At 39.9% G+C, this 23,456-nt stretch overlaps 1 protein-coding gene across 3 annotated transcripts in view; it reads left to right on the top strand.

The window, feature by feature from the left end:
* The window catches only part of GLRA2 (glycine receptor alpha 2), a 134,258-nt gene that overhangs the window by 7,542 nt on the left and 103,260 nt on the right, over positions 1-23,456 (top strand). For 2 of the 3 annotated variants that reach the window (XM_054838929.1, XM_054838950.1), the window contains 2 exons: positions 15,959-16,026; positions 23,095-23,318. In XM_054838929.1, coding sequence (XP_054694904.1) covers positions 15,959-16,026; positions 23,095-23,318 — 292 coding nt within the window. The remainder of the gene's footprint in view (positions 1-15,958; positions 16,027-23,094; positions 23,319-23,456) is intronic. The other variant, XM_054838940.1, reaches the window with a different exon arrangement.

The following is a 23,456-nucleotide window of genomic DNA, read 5'->3' as shown; positions in this document are numbered from 1 at the left end:
AGGGATCAATCTACACTTTAATCATGACATGAGATGAGGGGCTAATGGAAAGTCAGCTTGAATTTAAAATTTCCTAGTAGGGGCTGGCCTTCAGATGTTACTAAATTATTTCCAGTTTTTAACAACTTAATCTTCTGAAACCACTTAAAATCTAAACATTAGCTAGAAATGATCAGACAGAGAAAACTATTTATCTATAGGCACTACTATATCCTTCATGCCAATACTTTAAGTAGTAGACTGGCTGTCATGCACTGGGTGGAGAGAAGGGCAGTTTGTTGCCAAGAGCTCCAGAAGCGTGTTATCTTTTGGTATAGAAAATGTTTGCAATGAAGATGATAGTGATTTTTCTCTTGTAATGGATTTCATTCTACGTTTTAAGTGCATTATTTCCAATTCAGTCATTATTTCCTAAAGAATATTCTGATTTTTATGGAGTTACATGGAGGCGTGCAGCAGCAGTGCCCATTAATGTTACCCTCATCACTGGATGATGCAGTGCAGTGTGAATTAACTTACTCAAAAGCTGCTGTTTCTGAACTCAGAGAAGTCTTGTTAGATGGATGCAGTTTGGGGGTATAGTGACTGTAGTTATAAAAGATTAGTCTGTGATTACAGCGGTGTAATGTCATTTTCAGGCCGAGTCAGTGGGTTTATGTCTGAATAATAAACACATGGACTAAGTAATTTACTGAAAATTAGCTTGACAACTGTTACAGGAAATGGCTTATGCACTTTAATACTTTAACTCCTTGGCAGCAAGGGTCAGTTTTTCCCATATGTTCAAGCCCATTGCTCACTTATTTGGCCTCTGAGTTGACCAGTAATGAAATGCTTAAAAAAGCATGAATGGAAAACACCGAATGACATTTAAGTGTGAAATTAATAGCATCAGGCTTAATAAATAAAAGCAGCTTCTATGTACGTGCTAGGAAGAGGAGCTGTCTGCAGAAGTCGACCTTAATCTAAACATGACACTTCACAATAAATACCTGTTGGAAAAACAACCGGTAAATACATATAAAAGTTGAAAAGCATACCTTAGATGATAGGCTGTGGGACTGCAGTGATTTGCTCTCCAGTGGTTAACAGCCTTCCCAAAGCCAGATTTCAGTTGCTAACAACTACTGGCCATGAAGTCAGATACAGTGAGTATCCTGCACTGGACTATTTTCCATGCAGTTCAAAGGCTCAAAGAGCCATGTCCGATGGAGACTCGAACGCCATTCGGGCACAACAGCATGTAGTAAGGAAGTGCACGCTATCTGCGCATTCACGTTGTAGGGCATGGGCTGAAGGTTCATTGTAGGAGGAGGGAGGCTACCTGGCCAGTTTTTGAATGTGACCAGGCCATTACATTCCCTAATATAGGTTGCCTGAGATGTGCAAGCATTAGGGACGTATGCAATTATTAGGGAGGTATTCTTCTGGTTTATTTTCTGCCTTAAAACACATATACAACTTCACGCTCTTTTCAGATGAAGCTGTGTACGCACATCTCACTGCACAGTTAGATGCTGCATGAGGATCCTTACTCATGGGATATTGGGGTTTTTTTTGTTTTGTTTTATTTTTCTTCAACTACAAAAATGTAGCTGAGGAAATGATGTTCAGCCCCTGCCCTAGGTACGCACGTTTTCATGCAGAAACCTTTTTATCACAATTACGCAAAAGAATCTTTTAATTGTGTTTCTTTTTAAATTGCTGGTAGAGCAAGCTACGGAACTTGTCCTTCTTGTCCCGCTTTCTTTAATTTAAGATTCTTTCCCGGAACATGTGTAAGCTGGGGGAGTTGCATGGCTGCTTAGATTATGTCTAGGCTTCTAGACAAATGGGGCCAGACAGCAAGCTCAAGCAGCCCCCCCATTATCTATGCTGTTTAGCTGTTTGCTCATTCCCTGCATCTCTTTCTGAGCTTCTTGCAGCCAGCTCCCTCCAAAGCGAGTCAGAAAGGCTGCGAGCATGCAGCAGTGTAAGAACAAGCCAACCAGTGACGCTTGACATCCAAGCTGAGGATCTGTCCCTGCTCTTCTTTTATATTTAAAAGGTTAGCCACAGTGATCCATATCATATTGGTATGTTGCCTTTATTGAGAACCACTGATTTAATTAAGAGATATCAATGGATTTGGCTGTCATCATGGAATATTGGTCTGCTGCTGCATAAACCGCCAAGGGAATTTATGAGAAACAAATGCCAAAGCAGAGCCAAAGATCTTCGATATCAAAGCAGGAGAGGCTATTGTTCTGATTGTGTTCAAATTTAATTGTATTGTTTTCATCACATCCAGTGTCATGTTTAGATTTAAATTTTCTATACAGTTGAAGTCAATGCCTTAGGGTCACTCATTAAGCGTCTTGTTGTATTTTGGCTGTCTTAGAAAACATGCAATTTTTATATAGAGTATATAAAAACATGTACACTTAATTTACTATAAATATACACATTTATAAACTGCAAATCTATTACATGTGGTGATACAGTAACCAGGAATATGTATACATAAAGCAGAAATGTGCAGTTTTATTAGACAGACTCATTATCTTTTCTTCCCCCTCTGGAAATATGAATATAAATCTCTGATTAAGTCATCAGAAAATGTATGTTTGATAGTTCAGCTTCCAAATATGCATTTCACAATCTTTCACAGAAATGAGTGATTTTAACAGTCTGCAGAGAAGAGCCCCCCCAAAATGATGCAGACAGGGTCGTACAGAGTCTGATACAGCTCTAAGATGAAGGGTACACAATGTCTGGCATAAATAGTGATCTGCGGGTGTCATAAACACCAAGCCCATGATTAAAATTAAAAATGTACAGAAATATAAAGGCTCTGATTCTGGAAAGCATGCAAGATCTGAGCAGCGTAGTTCATGAGAGAGAAGTGCCATTCACCAAGCATTCAGTTACTTACAAGGGATAAATTAGAGCAGCCTCGTGGCTTATCTGAACTGTGCCAGCGACCAGCAACCCCCAAGTATTGCAAGGGCATGAAGACACATTCATTGCTCCTTATGCCTCAGCTACATGTCTGCAGCTGGGAGAGAGGAAGCATAAAGGCTCCATGAGCCAATAAAAGAACAAAAGCTTTTAAAACAGGACTTAGATGGAATATAAGTCCACAAACAAACAAAACCCCCTGGAAATCCCCTGTCCACCTACTGTGTAAAGCTGGCAGTGCATTACTGTTTTATTTTAAATTTCCTGAAACTGTTTCAGTTCTGCTCCTGAGTGTGCCCAGAACTGCCCCAGGCTGCCTCACTTAGCACCCACCTTACTCTAAGCCAAATCCAGGCTCTGTGATGAGGCACTTGCTCCACCTCCATCTCCCTGTAGGGACCAGGTGTCTCAGACCCTGCCTTATATTCCACAGGAAAGGGATTTGTCTCAGGGTGGATCTGTCATTACTTAAAAACACCCAAAACAACCCACAAACACAAAACAGTGTCTGTGGGTGGCCTGCCTTCCTCTACATTGAAGATTTTTGGTCCATTTTCCCCTCAGCTTAAAGTGTTCTGATCCAAAGGACTAGAAATGATTCTGAGTGGCCAATTTTGCAGCAAAGAATTCAAACTTCACTAAGCCAGGGAGAAAATACAAGGGGAACATGGCTTTTCAACCTTGAAATGTAGCTGCTTGTCTGAGAGGGCAGAGCCTTTACTCTAGACCATTTTGATCTGATGCACAGAAGTGACTGTTGTAGCCATTAGATCTTAGGGGCGGCTGATGTAACTGTTACAGAAAACGTTGTAAGAACAAGGATTGAGAGCCAGCACTTCTCTCACTCTTCCTGATAATTGACTCAATCGCTAAAATACAAATATGCGTGAGTGCACTTTCTTTCTCCAAATGTTATATCTTAAGTGCTTTGCTGTACAACTTGCTGGGTTCAGTAGGCTATCCACACCTATTAAATATTTTAAAAAGTGACCATAGCTGCACTTTAGGATGAATCCCATCTCCTCTGCGTAGGATACAATGAGAGATATCCCATCCCATTTTCCAAGAAGCCCATAGCCTTGTAGCTTAGGACATGCAAGTTTGCATCCCTTCAATCTGAGGCAGGCATAGAAGATCCTAGAAAGGACTTTTTCTGCTTGAAATCTCTCAACATGTTGTTATTGGCTGCAAAACTGGCTGTGTTTTACAAGGAAAGACTAAAATTCTTGACTGATTTTTCAAAGTAAAGTTGTACGTGTTGACTTGGTGAAGAATGGTCTGGGCAATGGATCCTGAATGAGGTACTTCAACCTTGCTGAGAAGCAGGGTTTCAGGAGGACCTCAAAGAGCCCATTATGAATTACTTGTTCTCTGCAAATGGTACCCCACTGTGCTGAAGCATTGTGCTCTGCCCATGGACTGTATAAGGTCCTTAGGGTTCCTCCTCGAGGACCTGGGTGTTATGCACCAAAGCATCAGACACTGCAACTCCTACCTGTCATGAGGCTGAGATTTTTCTGGGCTATAGCAAACAGTGGGCTGTCCAGGGAAGCACGGTAGCAGTATGATGCTCTGCTCCAAAAGCTAATAACCTCTACCTGTGTGTTTCTGTGTCTCCAAAGCCCAGGAATGCATGGAAGTAATGGGGCACATCTGCGACTAGCTGAATTGTGGGCATTTTCCCTTAAAGAATAGTAACTGATACTCAGTTGGCACACACTGCATGAACAAACTCATTTTTTCCTCCATCCCGGGAACAAAACTATTGGTTGTCTCCCTTGTAGTTGTACTTGGGGAAATACAGCTAAGAGGCTAAATGCTTTCCTTAAACCAGCATAGTTAGTCAGAGAAAACCTAGGATTAAAATTTACCAGATCAATACTCATTTTGTCAGGCTGCCTCTAATGACTACATTCCCAATGTGTGCTGTCTTTATGTCTTCATTTTAGGCTATAAAACTGTCTTATCAGGATTACTCTTTCTCCTTGTGCTGTTTACTATGTCTAATAAAGAATTAGTCCTAAATAATAAATAAAATAACAGTAACATTTTGGCTGGAATGCTGCTATAAACTCTCACGCTGCAATTTAAAGCAGTTGTTGAAGAGATGCATGCAAATTAGACGCATGGGGCCAAACCAGGAGCATATGTAAAAACTTTTTTTGCCAGATGTGGATGTAGCCTGTTGCCTGTGCGTAAGCACGTGCACATACTCTCCCCTATGCCAAACTAATATGTGGCCACTCCACGTAAGAGTTTCAGACTGCAGCAGTTTTCCTTTCCAGACAGTGATATCCCATCAGATGGAACAGTCTGAGGTGGTAAAAGCCTTTGGTCAGTCTGGTTACAAGAGACATTCTACAAATAAGCATCTGGGAGAATTTTGCAGCTCTTTGGCTTCATACCCCTGAGAATTTTGGTTTTGTCACACTTCTGAGGTGTGTTTTGTGTGAGGGAAAGCATACACAATCTGCTAAAAAAAGATTATAACTTTTTTTTTTTTTTAAATAAAATAAATGAACTTCAACTTTTCAAACATAAATAATTAGGGACAGATTCAATTCAGGCCAATAAGCTCCTTAGTGTGGATACAGTCTCATTCGGATGACTTGGTAGAAGACTCCTACTCAGCATGACTATTGGTGGTAGAAACCAGAAAAAGACCAGAAGCCCTGACCCTGCAACACGCTTTCTGTCAGCAGAGCTCTGAGCCTGTGTGAAAGCCATGTGATGCTGCTCACGGCAATGCAGTGAGCATCCTGTATCAAAGAGCTGGTTTAGTATTGATAAAAAAGTAACCCAGTCAGTTTATAAGATGCTTATTTTCTAGGCTGGAGAAGAGTTCTCATTCCCTCTCCAATTCTTCCAGCCATTTTATATATAGGAAGAATTGATGGCTGAAAAAAATTGCTAGTGAAAGACACCCAAGAAGTGCCTTAAGGATGTCTTGCAGGTAAAAGACAGATCATTTCTGATATTCAGGATGTGGGAGACCACATAGTAGGTTCCCAAAGGTAGAGGGAATATGTGAAGGGGAGGGGTAGGAGGCTGAGCTAAACATGCAACAGATCGGCTGATGGGATCATTGATGCTGAGAGTCAGGAGGGAGGAATTAATTTCAAAGTAACAGTCTCCACAGATTGTATGGAAGTGAGTTGAATTATAAGGAGGTGAAAAATGGCAGAGGTTTCAAAATAAAAGGAAGATTTTATTTTGTTAGTGCTAGATGTGGTGAGTATATGGGTCAGTGTGTCTCTGACCAGTTGCAGATTGCCATCTATACCAACTCCCGACTATTTCTGTTGTCATTTGTCCCTATGCCTGTGCCATCCTATTTGTCTAAATCCCATTGTTGTTCATCTGTGTCCCATGTATCATTTGGTGTGTAATTCCCTAGCAGCCATAAATCAATGTCTGCTCAGTAATGTTAGTCACCCAAACTGCTCTTTTTCTTCAAGTCTTGCATATGCCTTCTGACAGTAAAGCAAGCAGCATTATGGAGATATTAAAGGAAAAGCTGGCAGAATTCTGAAATAAAGTGAATGTCTGAGCTCAGAGGAACAAAAAAAAAAAAAAAAAAAGGAATTAAAATTGATTCTGAGACCCCTCTGTGGCCACAGAGAGAGGTATTGACCAAGCCCTGTATTTGAGACTGTATCTATTGATGCTTATAACTGAGCTTTCCTTAATTTCTGCAGCACAAGATCAGAATCACAGAGGAAGAACAAAGTAAGAAATATTTAGACAAAAAGGAACAAAGCACTTTTTTTTTTTAAATAAATGTTTTGAGGTGATTATGGCAAGCAGAATGAAGCAGTTCATTCTGACTGAAAAATAGAAGCCTAGACTGGTTGACAACATTTCAATATTATTATTAATACTTTTTTTTTTATTAAGTAGATCTTCCCTCCTGCCTTCTCTTCTCAGTGAACATTTTTTTTATCTTGTGGTTCCATGCGGTCTCTTAGATGAGTTGGCTACACTGACTTTGTAAAACATTATTAAAAATAAGATTACCCAGGATGAGTTTGATTGACCCTATGCTGGAGTGCAGATTTCATGACTAGAGATGTAATACCATCTTTTTTTTTTAATCACATTCAGGAGTGTCCCAGGCCTCTGCACGCATTATGCAGTTCACATGCCAATCAGCAGCAGAGAGCTCTGTCTTCATTAATGCAAAGCAACCGAGCAGTTTCTCAGAATCAGGTGCAAGGAGCATCTCTGCTACCTGCTCCCACTGAGGCCGAGAGCCTCTGCCTTTCCATTTGCTCACTTCAGTGAGCAGTGTTTTGTGATAAGAAAATAAGTAGGTGCCTGGATCTTTTCATGTCATAAGAAAAGCAAACAACTCAATTTCCCCAAATACTACCCATTGCTCTATTGCATTGGAGGAAGGAAGAATTCAGAAAGAGATGCCTTGCAGGAAGGTGCCTGTCATGACTTAGAATGGAAAGATTTGAAAGAATAGTGGAGAGCTCAGAGAAAAAAAAATAGTTTGATGGGCATATGAAGAATTAAAGCATTTATTTGAATATTTTCAAAGTTGATGTAAGTACTAAGTAACTTTGCACTGTAGGCTTGTAGTTCCAAAGGGAAGTTTCCGGATGTAAGATTTCTGCTTCACTGTTTTTTAGATTTATTTCCACAGACTCATTTGCACATGGAAGGCTTTAGCTCTGGGACTGGCTGCACTCAGTCACAAGTGTGACTGAGGCTTGTGTAGAAATACCTGAGTTAGCTTTCAAGTAATTTGCTCAGAGGTGCTTTGCGCCACACCGAGATGATACAGAGCTCAGCACAAGCTATAATGCCTGAGGTTAATGGCCTCCAGTGAATTCCAGCCTGTCATGACTATATCAGTAGCAGCCCTCAAACTACCTATGTGAAAACCAGCTCCAGTGCATTTATACAATCTGTTGTGACTGCTATGGCTATACATTCTTTGTAGACTAGCTCAGGTTAGTTGGGTAAATCAGGAGCATGTCAACTGTTTTAAAGGGCTTTTCATTTCTCTGCTCCTGGTTTGTGGAGTGAAATAAAATAGTGCCGGAAAATTGTTCTTGTGCGGTGTCTATTAGATAACCTATGTGGAAATAGCCCACTGCACCCCAGAGCTGACAGTAATATGTTTCTGTTATCAGCCTCAGCAGAAAGAGGCAGGGAAGAATGAACACGTCATATGGACTATCCTGTAATGCCAAATGCAGAACCAAAGAGGTTTTGTAGTGTGAGACTTTTACCTTCCTCTTCCAGAGCTGGGTCTGTGGACAAAGGCATTCACTGAATGTGAAGCATGCCAATCCAACAATTTTCACAAGCACTTTAAGGCACAAAAAAGTCCATCTTAGCAGGGATTCTCCTTCCGTGAAACGTTGATAGGATTTTACCAGCATGACTCCTGTTACGTTCAGCAGTAGTCACACAGCTGAAAGCTCACATACCACTTCAGAAATTGATTATTCACTGTTTGACCTCAGACTATATCAATGTATATATATAGATCACTTTAGCTGTACTTACTCCAGAGACATTTTCTTTCTGTGACTCATTCTGTAATCACCTGGATCTGACAATCACTGGAGTATTTGCCTTGTGACTCCTCAGTGGTATTCTGCTTAGGAAGAGCTTTCAATTTTGGAATGTGACATGTCCTTTTTATATCCAGGTCAAGTCATAAGTCTGCATTTTTGCTCAGATGTTTTCTCAAGTTAACCAAGTGAAGAGAAGCAGCATAAATCTTGATGTAAGAGAAGAGTTTTCTTGATGCCATTTTGTTTGTTCATATTTGTTTGTGTGCCTGCATGTGCACTTCTGGAAACAGGCATCTGGAACTAGGGAAAAATTGTACTTTCCTCTACCTGTAATGCTTTCCTGCTGATTCCATTCAGTGTTGCCTCTATCTCTCGCCTGCTTTGGGTAGGGCACGTCATGTCTTCTCCTCTGTAAATACCATTGCCATAAGTGCTGTTGCTCACATATATTCCTCAGATACTTGGTAGTATTTGGGCTCAGTGATATCAGTGGGAATAAGAGTCCTAAAAAAGATTTAGATGCCTAAATATCTCTGCAAGTCTTACTCTGGCTCTTAGCCTTATTCTGTTGATCATAAATGTATATTGATATGACAGAATATGATTCTGAGTCTCAGATGCAACAGTAAGCACCCAAAACTGTTGCCACATTCCTACCAGCAGATATGGCATTCTCAGCAAACTAAGTTATTATATACGAGAGATGAACTTTTAGAGGTTGGTGGTTTTAGCTTGATGAAGCAGAACAGTAATTTTGTCTTTATTTGATTTTTCCACCAAGTTGCATCAGTGCAAAGTACCATACAATTACTGTATTTCAGAGGTTCCTGAGATCTCTGCCCTTGTGGATTTTTTTTTTTTTTTTTGCATTTGGAGTTTGTTTATTTGTTTGTTTAGTAGGTAGAATTGTCATAAATGAATAATAAAAGTGACATAAACATAATAATTTCTGTGGTACATTGGATTGTGCTGAATACTTCTAAAGAAAAAGGAAAACTCTGTTTACTGGGCATGATTATACTTATGGAATCAGGGTGATGCACTCCACAGAAATCCCATAGAAAGACAACCTCATAAATAAAAGGCATCACTCCCCAACAAGAAATGTCTTCATTTGTAAGCCTTAGGGTAACTATGTTGTCCTAGTGTCAGTAATTTTGCCTCCCATGACTGATGTGTTTCCCTTGCTTTTAACACTCCGATGAGGTGATGATGATGTTTAAATGGAGGAAAACATTGGTTTTTACCCAAAAGCAGAATGATGGGGAAAGAGAGAAGGCTTACCTAAGTACTTGCAATAAAGACTATCTGTGGTCTACCTCCTGCTTCCTTACCAGAATGTTAAGCAAACTTGTTAAATCATGTGAATTTTCTCATCAAGGGTTGGACTATGCATTATACAGATGCTTGAAAACAAGTGTGCAAGCTGCACTGCTTGTGGAGTAGCTGCAGGCTCCCCGTGGCTCAGAGGAACTTTTCCAGTGCATCAAAGCTGCCTTTCTCTCCCTGGCCCAATATCCATGGTCCCTGGCCACAGGACTGGCTGAGCTGCCTTTGATAGCCCTTCTCCAGTCCTTACCTTGCCCGCCTCACTCTGAGCAGGGAGGAAGCTCGGATGATAAACAACTTGCTCCTGCCTAATGACCATGGCCAGCTGAGGTGTCCCAGCAGCAGTTCAGCCTTGCTGCCTGACTTACAGGGATGTGCCTGCAGGGCCATGAAAAGATGTGTTGGCAAGCTCTTGAAGTGGTAATTCAGGTACCCGTAGTACTGCAGCTGCAAAAGCCGAGTCGTCTGTAGTGGTTAGCTCTGTTTTCAGGTCTTACAAGGTCTGTATTGGATGTTGGAGGCTGTTCAGTTTGGTTGAGGAGAAATGGTTGCTACAACCCCAGCTGCCTCCAGAAGTAGCAATTAATAAACCGTCTCCAACAAGGTCTGCTACCCTACCCTGCTGTCCTGGGGTCTGTGTTACCAGTGCTTAGGTCAGCATGTGGGTGTTTGTCCTGCCCTCACCCACATTTTGATTCCCTTCCTCGTTTGAGCTCGGATATGAAATCCTTGCTCCACAGATGAAGGGATGCTCAGTCCCTAGTGGGATCACTGCCTCCTCACTTTGCCTCTTGGTCCTGCTCCTTGATCTCTGCTCTGTCTCCACACTCAGGCAGAACTGATTTTAGTCTTTTAAAACAGTCCTGATGCTTATCCTGCTCTCTGTGGTAAGGGGAAAAAGACAGTTCAGTTCACCTTTCTTCCCTTATACAGAACAAAATAAACCATCTGAGATGGTGCGAAAAAGATCTTTCCATTGGCACATGTGCCAAAGTCAGAAGGTGGACCAAAAATACTACGTATAGAGAAAGACACAAGATTCTTCACAGATCTGTAAATATCTTGCCAATATTTTTACTGTCATTCCATGAGGTGATTCTGCCTCATTATCTCTCATTTTTGCTTCCACATCTCTCTGCTTTGCCCACAGTTCTCTGTGCGTGTACCGTGATTTAGTTTGTCTTACAAAATCCCTTAATAAATAGACATATCAAAGGAAATTGGCAAGTGCACAGGTATAATTTTAAATCTCTTGTATGATTATAATATTCCCACTAAGGACATTTTAGCCATATGGCTGAAATTAATCTGAAGAGAAAAAGGCTGCCAGGTGGAGCCTGGAAACTGCACCAAAAAGGCAGAGTTGGGATGGATGTGAGAATAGATATTATTAGTTGCAGTTAGCATGATCTCCAGGGCAAGAGTACAAGTAAATCTTCTCAAGAACCTACCAAATGAAAAAAGCTTTGGGCCTGTGTATTATCAATACTGGAGAATATTCAGCAAAAGCTGCAGCTAGCAGCTGGGCGGGACTCTGCGCACACCTTTCAGCGCTCATCACTCAACTTGGGGACTCCCGCACGCGTTGGGATGCGTTCACCCCCTCTGGCAGCTGACAGGGAAAGGATTCACTTTCTAGTTAGATGGTGGCAAGGTCACAGCCACCTTTGGCACAGGAGCTATGAGGCAATATGCCACAGCAAACGTAGGGGAACGTTCGGTATATTCGGGTTTCTTGTGGGTAAGGTGAGCAGATGAGTGCTGAGGACTTTCTGTACGTGATGAGTGCCCTGAAGTCATAGGAGGTGTATGACTTTATAATGTCATGGCTTTTCAAGAAGGCAGTGTATTGGGGAGTCCCGTCAGCTGGCAGCAGCAGCAGCGTCCTCGCTGGGGAAGCAGGGGGGATGGGAGCTGCAGGAACAGAAGCAATGTCTTAGCTGTTTGCCAGAATACTGGACATCTACTTTCTGATGGATTTGAGCACTAGCTACCTGGTTTGGGTTTGGTTTTTTGGTGTGTGGGTTTTTTGGGGGTTTGTTTGTTTGTTTGTTTGTTTGTTTTTCTGCCTGAGTTCTTTCAAGAAACAGACATTTTTCTTATGACTTGAAAATCACTTTGATTATCTTGAATATGCCTGAAAGGCACCTGGGTTGTTACCTTGTTGCATTGGAGGTGGCAAAAGAAAAACTACCGGGAAAAAGGGATTTCATTATAAAGTATACTTTGCTCAATTTTTTAGAGGCGGTAAAGTCAAATTAAATGTTTCCATTGCCTTTGAAGAGTTTTAGAGTTTGTTCTCAAACCTTGGCTATACTTCACAGAAGTTTACTGCTTTCATTTTAAATTTACTATTAGATTAGAAAAATCTTATAGGATGGAACGTGTGAAATGTTTCATTGGAAAAAGTGAAGTTTCACTTTTTAAAGTGCACTTCCTTAAGATTTACAACACCTATACACCCCCTCCATACTGGAATAATATCAATATATTGATATTAAGATAACTTAAAAAAGAATAAAAGCATTGCAAACTTCAGTCCTCAGGTAGTTACCTTTTTCTTATCTCCTTCACTTGGCTTGCGTTTCCTATGCATATTTAGAAACCCCATTACTAGCAGATTGAGTTTAAGAGAAAGTTGGACTTTTAGCTTAGACTCTGTAAGCTATATTATCAAATGTTAGTTTTTAAGATTGTCTGATAAGCCTCTTCTGTCCTCATTTGGTTGCAAATCTTGCATTACAATTTCGATGTTTATAAACAAATATAAATTATCAGAAAAAAAAAATTGAATCGGTGATATCTCACCAATAAAGCTCTTTCCAGAAAACTCTGATGGTGAAGAGAATGTGACCAGTTTTTCTGGCAGTACTTAGGTTTACTGAGTTTCTATACTATTCCACATCTTGCCAGCAGAAGGCAAGTAAAAGATGTTATACAACTGAGTAGAGAAATGGAGGGAGATACTTGCTTTGTTGTAAGATACAGTGCTCTAGCATGTATCTACTCAGTGTACAGCTGAACTGCAGTCTGTGGTGCAGTCGTGTATTTCCTGACACAGGTAAGCATGTTTTCCTAACATAGGTAAGCATGTTTACTAGGTTCTTCTGGCACGCAGGAATTGAAAGCTGTGGTGCTCACATATGCAGCTTTTGCAAGACAATACCATGAGATTAAAGAAAAGTTGGCAAAGAGCATGGGAAAATGCCAAGGCACTCAATGCCTCCTTCACCTCAGCCTTTACTGATAAGACCGGTCTTCAGGAATCCCATGCCCCTGAGACCTGTGGGAAAGTCCAGATCAAGGAAAACTCAGTGGAGAAGAACCAGACTACAGGGCATTTAGGCAAACTGGACATGGACAAGTCCATGGGACCACATAGGAAGCACCCACAAGTGCTGAGGGAGCTGGCTGATGGCATTGTGAGGCCATTCTTAATTATCTTTGAAAGGTCATGGTGACTGGAGGAGGTTCCTCATCACAGAGGAAAAAAAAAATGTTACTCCTATCTTCAAGAAGGACAAGGAGGAGGATCCAGGAACTATAGGCCGGCCAGCCTTACCTCAAAGCCGGGACCAAATCCTCCTTGAAGTCATTTCCAAATATGAAGGTCAGGAAGATGACTGGGGGTCATCAGCATGGATTTATAAAGAGGAAATAATTCCTGATCATGCTAATAGCCTTCTGTGATGACTTGACTGGCTTCATGGATGAGGGGGGAGCAGTGGATGTTGTTCATCTCAACTTTAGCAAGGCTTTTGGCACTGTCTCTCACAACATCCTCATAGGCAAACTGTTGGAACAGACTAGCAAAATGGACAGTGAGGTACATGGAAAACTGGCTGAATTGCCATGCTCAAAGGGTTCTGATCAGCAGCACAAAGTCCAGCTGGAGGCCAGTCACTACTGATGTACTGCAGCAGTCGATGCTAGGCTAGTACTCTTTAATATCTTCATTAATTACCTGGATGATGGGACAGAGTTCACCCTCGACAAGTTTGCAGGAGATACAAGACTGGGAGGAATGGTTGATGCCCTAGAGGGTTGTGCTGCCATTCAAATGGACCTGGGTAGGCGTCAGAAATGGGCCAACAGGAGCCTCATGATGTTCAGCAAGGGGAAATGCAGTCCTGCACCTGGGGAGGAACAATCTGGGAAATGACCAGCTGGAATGCAGCTTTGCAGAAAAGGCCATGGGGGTCCTGGTGGACACCAAGTTGAACATGAGCCAGCAATGTGCCCTTGCAGCAAAGAAGGCTAATAGCCTGCTGGCCAAAGCATTGCCATCAGGTTGCGGGGGGGGAATCTTTCAGTCTGCTCAGTGCTGGTGATACACACCTGGAGTGCTGGGTCCAGCTCTGGGCTCCCCAGTACAAGAGAGATGTGGACTTACTAGTATGGGCCCAGTAAATGGTCACAAAGGTGATTAAAGGACTGGAGAATCTGTCATACAGGAAGAGGCTGATATTGCTGGGGCTGCTCAGCCTGGAGAAAAGAAGGTTCAGGGTGCTCTTATCCACATGCATAAATAACTGATGGGGGATAAGTAAAGAAGATGGAGCCAGATTCTTCTCGGTGGTGCCTAGTTACAGGACAAGAGGCAGTGGGCAGAAACTGACATGCAGGACATTCCACGTTAGAAAAACCTTTTACTGTGAGGATGACTAAGCACTGCCACAGGTTGCCCAGACAAGCTGTGGAGTCTCCATCCCTGGAGATATTCAAAACTTGATGGGGCATGGTCCTGGGCAACCTGCTTTAGCTGACCCTGCTCTGGGACTGGATGGACTAGGGGGACTGGGTGATCTCCAGAGGTTCCTTCCAACTTCAATAATTCAGTGATTCTGTTTGTTTAGATGTAGAGAAATATGTTGGTCAAGCTACCCAGCTAGTAGAAATATCATCAAGTAAAAAGGAAGAAAAAAAAGATACTATAGAGGGAGAATAGCAGACTATTTGGCTTGTTTTAGCTTGATGCTAAAGTGAAAACGCAGTTACAATGTAAAAAGGAAATAGGTTTTTTTAAACAATTGTTTACAAAAACTGAGTTGAACAACACACTTCACTGGAATTTCACAGCCTCAAAACATATTACCCTCATAGTTTTTCTTCCCAAACCCAACTTATTTGTTTCCTCAAAGGTAGGTGGTCTACCACTCAGGAAGCTGATAGTATACTGGATTTCACTAGGCACATTACTTTATCCTTCCATTTTTCAAAAAAGAAAGTAATAATGTTTCCATCTTTTATAAAGCAATTTCAGATCTAAATATGACACCAAATGCAGGTATTTATATTCTGTGCACTGACTTTTTTTCAAAATAAGGAAAATTATGTGATTAAAAATAATAATGAGAAGAAAGTACTTGATACTCAATGCTTGTATCAACTTTTGTGTCACTGAAATTCAGGCATTTAGCATTAATCCTTTTTGATTCAGTTGAGAACTCCTGTTTATTTTATTGCACCTAAAAAACCTAGGAGGCTAATAGACAGCTAATTAAATATTAAGTCCCCATTCATTCTGCCACACGTCAGTGACTGCTGAATAGCAGGAAAGGAGGTGGGAGGGAAGAGATTACAAATAGCTGTTTAATGAAAGCTGTATCACGCCAGAACAGATATTGCTAAAATATTTGTTTATGGCAAGGCAGACATCTCCAGATCGGGTGCATGAAGCGCTGCTTGTCTAAGTCCATTTTCAGTGGACCGGAGTCAATGTGAAAAGTGGCCCTTGCCGGGAATTTCAGTGGCCAGCCTTTGCATACAGAGTGGAATAGGTGTGGAGAGGGAATCTTTTAATTTTAAGTCTGAGAAGGAAGGGACAGCGGAGTGGTTGCAGTGCTAAAGCATGTTCTGCGCTGGTACTGCAGACAAAGAAGCAGCTGTTGCGCTCATGCCCTTACTCAGCTCTCCTCATAAACCCTTAAATGGAAGGATGTAGCTCTGCGTAGTTATACAACAACTTCCAGTGAAACTGGTTTAATTAAATTATTGTTGATAATGTTTTTCTTTCGATCGTTATTTACATGATCTGCTTGGGAAAACTCACTTTCTACTTGTTTTCAGCCACATCTGTACCAGATTGTACGGAGGCTGAGGGATCTGTAATTTTGTTTCAATGTATATTGCAACGTTTTTATTGCATTCCACAGGTCCTCCAGTAAACGTTACTTGCAATATTTTTATCAACAGTTTTGGATCAGTCACAGAAACCACAATGGTAAGTGCTATGATGCCATTGGCAAGCGAACAACAATACTTAATATATGTCATGAACACAACCTGTCAATTTTTCTATTTATTGTTCAACTTGCAGGTCCTCCTGTAAATGTTACCTGCAACATATTTATCAACAGCTTTGGTTCAATAGCAGAAACTACAATGGTGAGTGGGACTGGTCATTGAAGCCATCTTGTGAAGGAGTGGGATGTAATGTAGAATAGAGATGCTCAGGACGTGGGGACGTTTACTAAGTTACTAAGCTACCAAAACCCTGCCTGAATTAAAATAAAATAAATATAAAATAACTATATAAAGAGATACATAAATTATTAAACTCAGCCGCAAAGTCTAAACATACACACGCGGTGACTGCACCATAGCCTGCGGTGACCGTGACGGCAGCAAATATCGGTGTGTGCAAACCGGCTTTCTCAGGTTTTATTCGCAGGAAAGAGGCAGAGGAATGGCTAGAGCTTAGCTGTGGGGCTCCCTGCCAAGTACTCCATATTTTGAGTGGGTCTTACACCACATGCTGAATTATATGCTGCTGCAGACTGTGCTGACAGAGCTACCAGAACGGTCTTGTTTGTTTAACTTAGCTAAATCTCTGTGAATTGCAGGCACATCAGTAACTGAAGTGAATGCATAACTTGAATCAAACGAGTGAAATATGGGGCTGTTAAGGAGACTTGGGTATTTTGAGGGTTAAGTTGGTACTAGGAAATGATGGGATACCAGCTGGCTAAAATGTATATTTTGGCTGAATTCAAAAAACGTTATCAGTCAAAAAAACAAGGTGAAAATGTCAGAGTTTTAATTTTGATATATATATGAAATAAATAGTACCATTTCAAGATGAGATTTTTCATTTAAAAATTGCCAAAATTTAGGATTAACAAAATCAAGCTAAAAAATTGGAAATGGAAATTTTAGTCCAACATTTTTCTTTTTTAGTCTAGAAGTGTTTTTTTTTTTTTAAGATTTGGTGAGAAAAATGAAAAATATTTTTTCTGAGTCTATTTAAAAAGACTGAGTTTTTCAGTCTTCTTTTTCAAACAATGAACAAAAAAGATCAGTTATTTATTCAAGCATGCATACACCTGACTACTGGAGTTAGTCCAGAGAGATATTTTTGATGGCTTTCTTATAATACTGTGATAAACCTATAATAATTATCAGGTGCTCCTATACAAGAAGGGGGTTAAACTCATTCTAGAAAGGGTCTAGTGACAAATTGCAGCTTGACTTTCAACTCTTCCAGTCACTGCTGCCGCAAAATAAACTGAAAATGGGTGCTCTCACCTTCATTGAAATTTTGCAAGAGTTAATCTCATTGCCTCAGGACACTATGGACACTTCTGAAGGAATTACAACGTAGTTTCACAACTCTCTTTTCTGGGGATTCCTACACAGTGTCCAGGTCTTTCTGTATTTGCTACATCCAGAGGCAATAAAGGTGATTAGCATCCTGTAGGACTGAATTTTTGGTAACTAAAAATGAACTTGCTACCCACAAAAGGACTTAAGGTATACCAAAGAATTATTTTTTTTTTTTTTTAATAAAATTGGATAGATACTGCCTTGCAATCCTTGCATTATGAAGGAAGAGCAGATATATAGCCCAACTGAACTATTTTATTTAATATTCAAATGCTTCATTTAAATTCAATTGAAATCCATGCCATCATTTTTGGAAAATGGCGCCAAAGGAATGTAGGAATACAAATCTTCTGCTCCTAAATATTTTTATGTTAAAAACTACCCTGTTATTTAATGTTTTCTAGAGATAAAGGGCAAATTATTGCTAGGGCAAGTTGCTTTCTTAAATGGTGTGGGAAACAGATAAGTTATTGCTTTAGTGTATGTATCTGAAATATTTTAAAAAGACCTTAAAAGAAAACTACAATCAAGTTAAAAATGACAGGAAAAAGCATGGCTTTATGTCAGATAATTGTCAACAGACTCATTTTTCAGTGTTTTTGAAAACTTCATTTGTTTTCCTATGTTGAAAGGATTCTGAGAAGATAGCTATGACTGTGACCTTTTCTACCCAGCCATGTCTGTTGATCCTAGCGTGTAAAGACATCAGCATAGTGTTGAGTAGCAAAACCCCTGCACGTCACTGGCTTTACAAGATGGCATTCAATGAAAATATTTGCACGACCTAATGCTGATTGCATTAATTAGACTCCTTCATTGCTTTGATTGAATCCCCTCATTGCATTTTACCTTCTATCAAATATGTTAATGTGTACCTTTCCAATGTTCATTAACACATTCTGCTGAAAACAGCCAAACATTCAAGTAGATGAAAACAAAGACTATTGGCTTTCTTATTTTGCTTTGTTCATAATACCTGTCAAAAGTGTGGAAAGATTTCTCTTAGATGCTGTTCAATGGTTTGATATTGATTTTCTTAATGCTGTCACTTCTTTAATGACTAGTGTGACTAGTTTTAGGATGTTTTAAAACTGCTCTGAGAGGCAGACATCTACTTTGTCTTTCTGAAATAGATGCAATCGTGTGGTAAAAATGTTGGCGTCCCTCGTGATAAATAATGAATTTTGTTTGACTCCTAGGATTCTTTTTTTCCCCTATAAAATGTTCTTGATGGTTTTGAGATAAAACTAAAAGATTCACTTAAACCGCTGGATTGTAAATTCAATGGAGACATTCCTGTCTCAGAGGACAGGAATGCTTAGTGAAACCATGTGTATGTACCGAAGGGACGTTAACAGAATATAACTTGGATGGTCTACAGCAGCTCACTGGAAAGTTGGGAGATGAAAACTTGTTTAGAGAAGCTTTCAGTAGGAGAAATGAATATGGCAAACAGGATTACAGTCCCAGACCTACTAAATTCAGTAAACCAGGTTCTCAATAACATTAGCAGGAGTAGCTTCTGTTTTCTGATTAGGACAGATGCCAGGATGAAACTCATCCCCATGTTAAAGGCCAGCACAACTCTTCTATTCAGTATATCCTTCTAAAAACTAAAACCTTTCATTCAGAAATAAAACAGGATTTTGTGCTGGTTCTCTCCAAGCAGATGAATCCCATAGAGTCTTCACGAGTTTTGTTCCCAAAGATCTAGGGAAACAAAATGCATATGTATTAGACTTTCTGCATTATAATGCACATATGGGACAGTATCACAATCGATTTTTTTTTTCCTCCAGAAGAGATGGTTTTCTTCCATATTATAATGATATATATTATACCAAAATAAAACCGGTAAAAAAAGCCCAGAGTCAGGATGGAATCATAGGAAATTTTCTTCATTGATTCACTTGTCTTTCATTTAAGCCCTAACTTGCAGAGAAAGAGAAAAATACGTTCCTGAGTAACTTCACTGAATAAAGCAGTTATGCCAGTAAGCTCTGTATCTATTTTTGGAAGCATTCACACATGCAGTATTCAGCAGAAAATTCACTGTACAGCATGACTGCAGTTGAGTGTCACAGATGAGTAATCTACATCAGGCTGGGCAGAGTCCCAAAGAATTCAGATGTTCAGTGCTGCTAATGACCAGGATTTTTTAGCTATCAGCTGTAGGAGAAGCTAAGACCAGTTTGTACATTGACAAGCTAATTGTTAATTACAGAAATGACTAGCGGTGAGGACATCATTATTATCGTTATGCCCTATAATCAATGACTGACGCTATGCAGCAGGTTTTCTGTTGGGGTAAATGCATCAAACTCCAGTTGTGTTTTGAATACTTATGTTAGCAGAAATATTTGCCATTCCTTTTAAAATTTTAGGAGCAATAAAGCTTGGCTGTGACTGGCTGTATGATATTATCTTCCCACCAGAAAAAAAACATAATTACAAACCAGCTCGTTAGATCCTGATTAATCCACAAATATGGTTTTAATGCATAAGAGACTCCCACTGAAGCCCTTGGGGACACCTTGCATGCTTAGGTACATAGGTAACCAAGTGCTTTTCTGTCACATGGCCTTGAAATAGGCCATTAAACCACTACTTTTCAGTTAGCATTCATATTTAGGATTTAGAGAGTAGTCTCTTTGGCAAGCCCCTCCTATGCATGGAAAGCCAGCTAAGTCTGCTGTTTCCCTCAGACATCTGACTCAAAACCTGGATGATCAACGCTGTTGGAGGGGAAGATGGGAGGAAGGCTAAGATCTAAGATCAACGTCGGTTCAGAGACAGAAAGGAGTACTGAAGAGGGAGCGGGGCAGTGCCATGACAGTGAAAGAGAGACCAAAGGGACCCAGAGCTTTGCTGAAGCTCTGGGCGGTGGATCTGGTGACCATGGATTTACTGAAAGACCATTTCTATCTAGATTCCTGTAACACAAATTAATAATATCTGTGGACTGAGTCCCTAAATCTTCAGATAAATCTACTAAAACTAATCAGATGGATATTCCTTCAGTATGTTAGTATTACTCTGATCTTATGGCTTGAGAACAGAGGAAAACTCTTCATCTGAGTTGCCTTGAGCTATTGCTGGCATCGGTGCTGCAACTGAGATTGAATCTTCAGGTCCACAATCCTCGTTCAGAGCAGTGGTGCTGTCAGAAAGAATTTGTGGAGCAGGTGTACTCGTGGTTGTGTAGGAGTGCATTACTACAGTCCACCCACTTCTACCCTCAGGAATTTGCAAAATACACACTGTAGTCTGCCTGAGCTCCATGTTGTGATACTGTTCTCAGGAGAATTTTTCTTCAGAAGATAGTTACAATGTTAGCACAGGAAGAATAAATTCAAAATTCTACACATGATTAGGTCTGACTTCTGTAAACACACATCCCTCTCAACTGCTTATACTGCAAGCACAGGAGAAAAAAGTAATGATGGTTTTGTGATTTGCGTGTTATATTTCCATTTTTATTTCTTATTAAAATATCTATACATACATATATATTTATATGCAATGCTTTTGAGACATAAACAAAGATCTCAGTGCTGTTTTGCTTCTGACAAGAAAGCTTGCAGAGAGAAACCATTTCTAAGTGTATTGGTGTGAAGGCTCTGATATATTTATGAAGGTACATATTGAAAAATGTAGTGTAATCCTATTGGCATTATTTATGTTTTTGGTATAATATATATCATCATATGCAAGCTCTTCTATGAATAAGGATTTTTCAGACAGTTTTTTCTTATCTAAATCATCAACTATTGAAGTTCACGAAAGCACATTTATTTTTAGATATTTCTAAACAATTCACTGATTTGATATATTTATGATTTCTATGTCATGGGGGGGAAAAAATCCATCTGCTTTCCATAGACTTCATTACTTATTTCAAAGAAAAATTAAAGGCAGTTGCACAACCAATTGCAGCAGTTTTATTCTATCAGCAGTTGCTGATGACAGGTCCTGCCATCTTTTCTGCAGAATGAAAATCAAGTGCTTTCCTGGATTTCCAAATAAAACTGTCCCATATAAACTTATAAGACATTCTCAGTTTCTAAGACCAAGAAACAAGGGAAAGTATGTTTAGCAGCAGTGTATCTTCATAAGATGTGATGACATTTTAGAAGCTCAGAACCGCAAGTAGCTATTTGATCTTTAACTGTATGAAATGACACCGTCATAAAAAGTACAGCAGCTTGTGAAAAACAGATAGAGGCTTTTGTAAGTCTCTTTAATAAATGTGCTGTTCTTGAGATCTCTCTCAGGTCTGTCTTGCTCTGATTAGTAGACATTCCTGTTTTGACTCACATCTACCCAACAGCAAAGTGAAAATGACAAAGAAAGCAAGAAAAATCACATTCCTAGTGAGATTGTAAAGCATCATCCCATTGGGTTAAAAAGTTGCATCAGTTTGGATGTGAGAAATATTCCATCAGGGCAGCAGCACACCTTGTCACCAACCTACTGACCGAAGGCTGGGAAATGCTGAAGCTTGGAGGGGGCTCATTCACAGAGCGTGCATATTGGGCAGGCTGCTTTCTGCAGCTCTAATCAGAGTGAGAGTATTTATTTACATTTCAAGGATGATAAGTTCTTTAGACTATGCAGTTCGGTGGCCTAATTAAACCCAGGTCAGCTCACACATTTTCCAAGTCAAAAGCACAGTGCTACCACAAAGCAAATCCTAAATGTGAGGGGGTTCTACAGTTGGCAGAATTATTTGATAATATATTCCTTCAGATAATATAATCAATATAAATATTATTAAAATTTTTCCTTTTAGAGGAAGAGTAGATATATTTCTAAGAGAGTGTTCACAAGCAAGTTAAATGTAGCAATTTCTGGTAAATATGCTATAATAGCAGGGAAAGCTGGGGGAGATGAAGCTATTATTTGCTGACTTTGGAAATCCAGGATAAGGAGAATAAGCATTAGCTTCTTTCCATTCCCTCCAGAGAGTTTAGACCCTAAAAGCTCTTTTCACACTCCCCTTTAACAGCCAGTTCTTGACACAGTGTTAATATTGGTTCTAAATGAACCTCTAAGTAATTGCTGCCTTTCCCAGTTGTGACTAGCAGACCACTGAGCAGAAGAATGCAATTAGAACGATTTTAATGGGATGCAGAGAGGGAGGAGTGAATGAAGGAACATACAGAGAAAAGCATACGGTAGATAGAAGAAGGATACAAACAGTAAATAAGAAGTGCTGATTTAATTTCTTCTATACAAATCTGGCTTCACTGGAATTAGCAACTATTCATGAGTACATTAGAAATAATTGATTTACATATTGGAAGCAATTTATTTAAATTAGTAGTTTTATAGAATCTTTGTCAAAATTGTATTTATCTAGCTGCAGTGCTTTTTGACTTTCTAAGTACCTCTGAGTTAATCCATAGCATTTGAAAGAGGGTTATACTTAATATTGGAAGTTGCAGTTAGTATTTTTTTCATCACTGAAGCAATTTTGATTTGGAAAATATGCCACTTGTGTTTGGTTGGTTCAATACAGCATTTAGACTGCTTTATTTTCAAATGGCAACTCTTATGTTCAAAGGATAACAAATGTTTGCTGTAACACTGGTACTGTAGTAAGTCTAAAAGCATAAAGAAAGCTAAAGTGGGCTTCCAGTTTTGGTAAGTGGCTTAGTAACCTTTTTACATGGCATTTCTGTAGGACTACAGAGTGAACATTTTTTTGAGACAGCAGTGGAACGACTCACGTCTGGCTTACAGTGAATATCCTGATGATTCCCTGGATTTGGATCCTTCTATGTTGGACTCTATTTGGAAGCCGGATTTATTCTTTGCCAATGAGAAGGGAGCAAACTTCCATGATGTCACAACAGACAACAAATTGCTGAGGATTTCTAAAACTGGAAAAGTGTTGTACAGTATCAGGTAAACCAGTTTTTTTTTCTCTTCATCCTCTTCTTTCCCCTCACTCCCTGTTGTTCTGGAGGTAACTATGCTTACAGAACATAATGTACATATTTAATTTTTTGTCGTCCCATGGGAACAACTGAAATGAGACTTAAT

Source organism: Grus americana, chromosome 1 (genome assembly GCF_028858705.1).
Source record: "Grus americana isolate bGruAme1 chromosome 1, bGruAme1.mat, whole genome shotgun sequence".
In the NCBI taxonomy this organism is placed as follows: domain Eukaryota; kingdom Metazoa; phylum Chordata; class Aves; order Gruiformes; family Gruidae; genus Grus; species Grus americana.
Note: the sequence above shows the minus strand (reverse complement) of the source record. Positions and strands in the feature narration are given on the sequence as shown.